Source organism: Condylura cristata, unplaced genomic scaffold (genome assembly GCF_000260355.1).
Source record: "Condylura cristata isolate star-nosed mole 26May11 unplaced genomic scaffold, ConCri1.0 scaffold00028, whole genome shotgun sequence".
Classification (NCBI taxonomy): Eukaryota; Metazoa; Chordata; class Mammalia; order Eulipotyphla; family Talpidae; genus Condylura; species Condylura cristata.
Genome location: NW_004567129.1, coordinates 17,087,028 through 17,091,142, shown reverse-complemented (window position 1 = coordinate 17,091,142; position 4,115 = coordinate 17,087,028). Strand labels below are relative to the sequence as shown.

The window sequence follows — 4,115 nt, the reverse complement described above, 5'->3', positions numbered from 1 at the left end:
CTCCATCAGCTAGCTGATCCATGTCTTCATCCAGTGTTGAGCCCAGTCACTTCTGTCTCCTCAGATCACTGCTGATAGGTCTTCATTGAATAACTAACCAGTGGCTGAACTCTACAGACTCTCACCAGCCACCAGCAATGGGAACCTGTGCCACCAGACCTCACCCCAGAGAAGGACACTCACACTTAGTTTTATGTCTAAAATATTTATTTTCAGGAAGTGTTTGACTACACAACAGGACTTTGGGTGGTATGCAGAGCTGCCACAGTGACTGTGGCAAGGTAACTGGATCACTGGAGCCACACAATAAAGATTGGCAAGGTGGCCATCACTGTGAGGCCTGGGGCAAGGCGAGAGGAGGATTTTGAGAATGACCACTTAGGTGACAACCTGGGTGTCTTGGTTAGATTCTGGTCCAGAATGGGACTCTGAGATGGATGGAGGATGGAGCGACAAGGGTTTCCCGGTTGTTCATTTGTCCAAGGGAATTCGTCCTCCAATGGGCTTTGCCCACTTTTTTCCGCCCGGACCTGCCAGCAACAATCAGTGGTGAGCAACTCCATGGAACCCTCTCATCAAATAAGGGGCTCTGAGCTACTTGAGCCCAGCCCTGCATACCTGTTCCACCTGTCCAAAGACTCGCAGCAGGTTTCCTCGGAGGACACCTTGAAGCTCTTCCTCACTCCAGCCGCGCCTCAGCAACTCCGCTATTAGAACCGGGTATGTGGACACGTCTTCCAGCCCCTGTGGGAAACTGTGGCCAACAGTCTGTCAGGCTTTTGGGTCTCACATCATTTACCTGTTCCCTGGTCCTGACTTAGGACTACAGTCCTGTATGTGTCCAAGGCCCACTGAACCCCCCAGCCCAGGTCAATTAGGAAAAATGGAGACTTGGAGAAAGTAAATGATTCACGCCAGTTCTTCATCCTGTAGAGGGTCCCCAAACCTCCCTATTATCTATCAGAACTTACTGAATTGTGTTAAGATCTATGCCTTTTACTGAGAAGAAAACCTTTTCAAGAACAGGGCTGCCTTCCTGCGTGCACAGACCTAGGTGCAGGCAGAGAAGATGGTGAGTCCACACCAGATCTTGCTAAGAGTATGAGCAGAAGCAGTGGGTCTTTTAGCACTGCTTCTGCTGGGCAGATATCTGTCTGGTGGCTTAGCTGAATATGAGCACCTAGAGAGGGCCACAGAAGACAGGAACAGACCCTGGGAATGGGGAGATGCTAGGTGGGCCAACAGATCCAAGGCTAACGGTCAAGGCCTAGGGAACATGAGGAACACAGGGTGGTGGGCATTGTGACTGAAAGCCCCACTGCTGCCCCAGCCCCAAGTGAACCCCAGGGAACACTCACTTGCCAGCTCCATCATAATCTCCACCAATCCCAATGAATTTAGATCCAATGACTGCCCGGATGTGGTCAAAGTGATCTAGGGGATGGAGAGTCAGTAGTGAGGAAACTTCCAGGGCAGGAATGGGTTTGGGAACTGGACTGTGCCCAGTTCCTACTTTCAGCCTTAGGCCATGCAGGCCTGGCACCCAGTGTGCCAACTTAAGGGCTCTGAAGATTGACCAGAAGTGGTGCCAGCTGGCATTGGACTGGACTTAAGAGTTGTATAAATTGCGAAGTCACCTATTCAGACCATGAAGGATTCACCTAGTCTCTAGTCCTTTTGAGAACTATGGGGCTTCCTTTCCATGAAAGTGGAGGTTGAAAGGGACAAAGATCACAGTCCCAGAAATTTAAAGAGCTCTCAATTCCTTGGCTGGAGGCAGGGGCAGGACACTTTGGGAACCCCTACAATGGCACAGATGGTTGGCTTCTGACCCCAAAGCCCAACTGATGGTTTTAGTTCCAGCTGGCACAAAGGGGCTGTGTACCATTCAAGATTGGGTTTGGGGAAGCTGTGTCTACTGCTGGGTCCAATCACAGGTGCTGTTCTGAGGCCTCCACAAAGCCCCTGGTCTAACTCAGAGCTGGTCAGTAGGGTTTACCTGCCACGGTGGACACGTTGGCTAACGGGTTGCACTGTAGCACCCCCATGGACAAGGACACCATCACGATACCACCATTCTTCTTCTGCAGGGTGAACAAATGGACACTCAGTTTGGTACCGCCCAGCACAACTACCTGCCTGTTCACTCTAGGCCCCTGTGAGGAGGGCATTCTCTGTGAGTTTGTGAATCGAGGCGTCTCAGTCCTGGTTTGGGTGGAGGTGTCTTGGCCCTGGATTTAAGGGGTACAAGAGTATTTTCCACCTAGAGCCCCTCCCCCTTGGTCCAAACATTCAGGGGATTTAGGTTTGTGGAGTTGAAGATGTTCAGCCTGGGGTGTGAGGAAATCAAGGGAGCAGGGGCTTGGGCTCAAGGGCTCCTGATTTAAACCTCTCACTGTAGGTTTGAGGGCTAGGGCATTCTCTCACCAGAAGCTGCAGGATCTCATCAGGAACATTCCGGGAATTCTCACACACTGCCCGGGCAGCTGAGTGGGAGAAGATCACAGGTGCCTGTGACACTTCCAAGGCCCGTCGTGCCACCGTGTCTGACACATGGGACAGGTCTACCATCATGCCCAGGCGGTTCATTTCTGCCACAACCTTCTGCAGGTACAGGTTGGAGAGAGGGCATCAGGGGTGCACATTCGCAGGGATGTGCATTTATTTGTAGGGAACAGGTGGGGCATGTACATTCATGTGGGGCAGGATATGCGACCAGGGTCCTTACCTCACCAAAGCTGGTCAGCCCACTGACATTGCTGTAGAAGGTGTGGATACCCTTAGTTGAGCTCTCTGCCCTGTAGAATGATCAGGAGGCTGTGACTTGTCCACAAGAACCTAAAGGTACTACTGAATCCATTTATCCCTGCAACCCCCAGAGCAAGAGAAAGACTCGAGCTGGGCAGTTAGAAGATGCCCCACTAGGGATCCAGTCTTGCTCTTTGAACCCCAGCTCCCATCCCTTCTCTAGCATCAGCACTAGATCCCAAGGATAAAGCATGGTCTGGATCTTGTGTGATCTGAAGCAGATCTTTGCCTCAGTGGGCCCATACCACCTACACTGTGCTCACCACGGCGTGTTGCAGGTGTGGGTGAGTGTCAGGTAGCGCACACCCAACATATAGAAGGTCCGCAAGATGGAGAGGCTGCTGTCCAGCGAGTGGCCGCCCTCCACACCAATGAGACATGCCAACTTCTGGGTACTGTTCAGAGCTGTGGGCAGATAGGTCAGAAATCACTTTCAGAGGCAATGTAACCCAAGTCCCTAACAGCCCCCCACCAGACCACCCCCACCAATCCACCTACCCTTAACTGAGGTCACAAGCTCCAGCTCAGAGTAGGAGGCACACATGCGATGAATGAGGTCGATCTGCTCCAGAGTGAGGAGCAGGGCATCTCGGTCCTGGGTTGGGCATGGGACGTAGGCGGACCAGAACTAGGAAAAGTTCAAAGGTTGGGTAGGGGCAGCTTTGGGGCTCCCTGACATAGTATACCCAGTGGGCCTAAATGACACATGCAACACCCTCTTGTTCTGAGGCATCTGGTTGCCCACCAAGCTGGTTTGCTGTCGCCTTCCAGCTCCCTTCTGGCATTTTTGGGGGTGCTCTGGTAGCTTGAATTCCCATTAGACTAACTTGTGTCTCTGGAGCTACCATGAGACACCCTAGCAGCCATGTTGTGGGGCCCTGTGTGTGTTCCTGTAGTACCTGGGCACCGACGAGACCGTCTCTGAGTCTGTCCAGGTTGGTCTGGCCATTGGTGAAATTCCGCAGGTTAACCTTCTGTAGTCTATTGTTGTAAAACTGTCGCAGGACCAGGGCAATATCGTTGTGGCTGGAGGTCAAGGCAGGATCAGTTCAGAGGCAAAGGGAATTTTATTTTTAGGCCTCAGAATCAGGCAGTGCAGGTTGCCTGACTGGGATGAGCCTAAGGCACGCCCCCCCTAGCCCCCATACACAACCCCAATGAATTCCAACAGATTCCTAGAAGCCTGAGTTGGGGAGTTCCTACTAGGAAATGGGGTAATAGAGGGGAACCGGCACCCCTGGATCGTGGGAGAGGTCATCTGGGGCAGTGTGAGGAAGCCTCACTAGTTGTGTGTTTGGGACCTTCCT

The 4,115-nt window shown here is 52.3% G+C and overlaps 1 protein-coding gene across 1 annotated transcript in view; it reads right to left on the bottom strand.

Annotated features, from left to right (window-relative positions):
* Positions 1-241: 241 nt before the first annotated feature.
* The window catches only part of DPEP2 (dipeptidase 2), a 6,485-nt gene continuing 2,611 nt past the window's right edge, over positions 242-4,115 (bottom strand). Inside the window, exons 2-10 of the mRNA XM_012730472.1 lie at positions 3,708-3,834; positions 3,307-3,436; positions 3,072-3,213; positions 2,729-2,798; positions 2,428-2,604; positions 2,000-2,084; positions 1,359-1,434; positions 619-754; positions 242-530 (exon numbers count right to left, since the gene is read on the bottom strand). Of these exons, the coding sequence (XP_012585926.1) occupies positions 291-530; positions 619-754; positions 1,359-1,434; positions 2,000-2,084; positions 2,428-2,604; positions 2,729-2,798; positions 3,072-3,213; positions 3,307-3,436; positions 3,708-3,834 (1,183 nt within the window). The 3' untranslated portion in view covers positions 242-290. The remainder of the gene's footprint in view (positions 531-618; positions 755-1,358; positions 1,435-1,999; positions 2,085-2,427; positions 2,605-2,728; positions 2,799-3,071; positions 3,214-3,306; positions 3,437-3,707; positions 3,835-4,115) is intronic.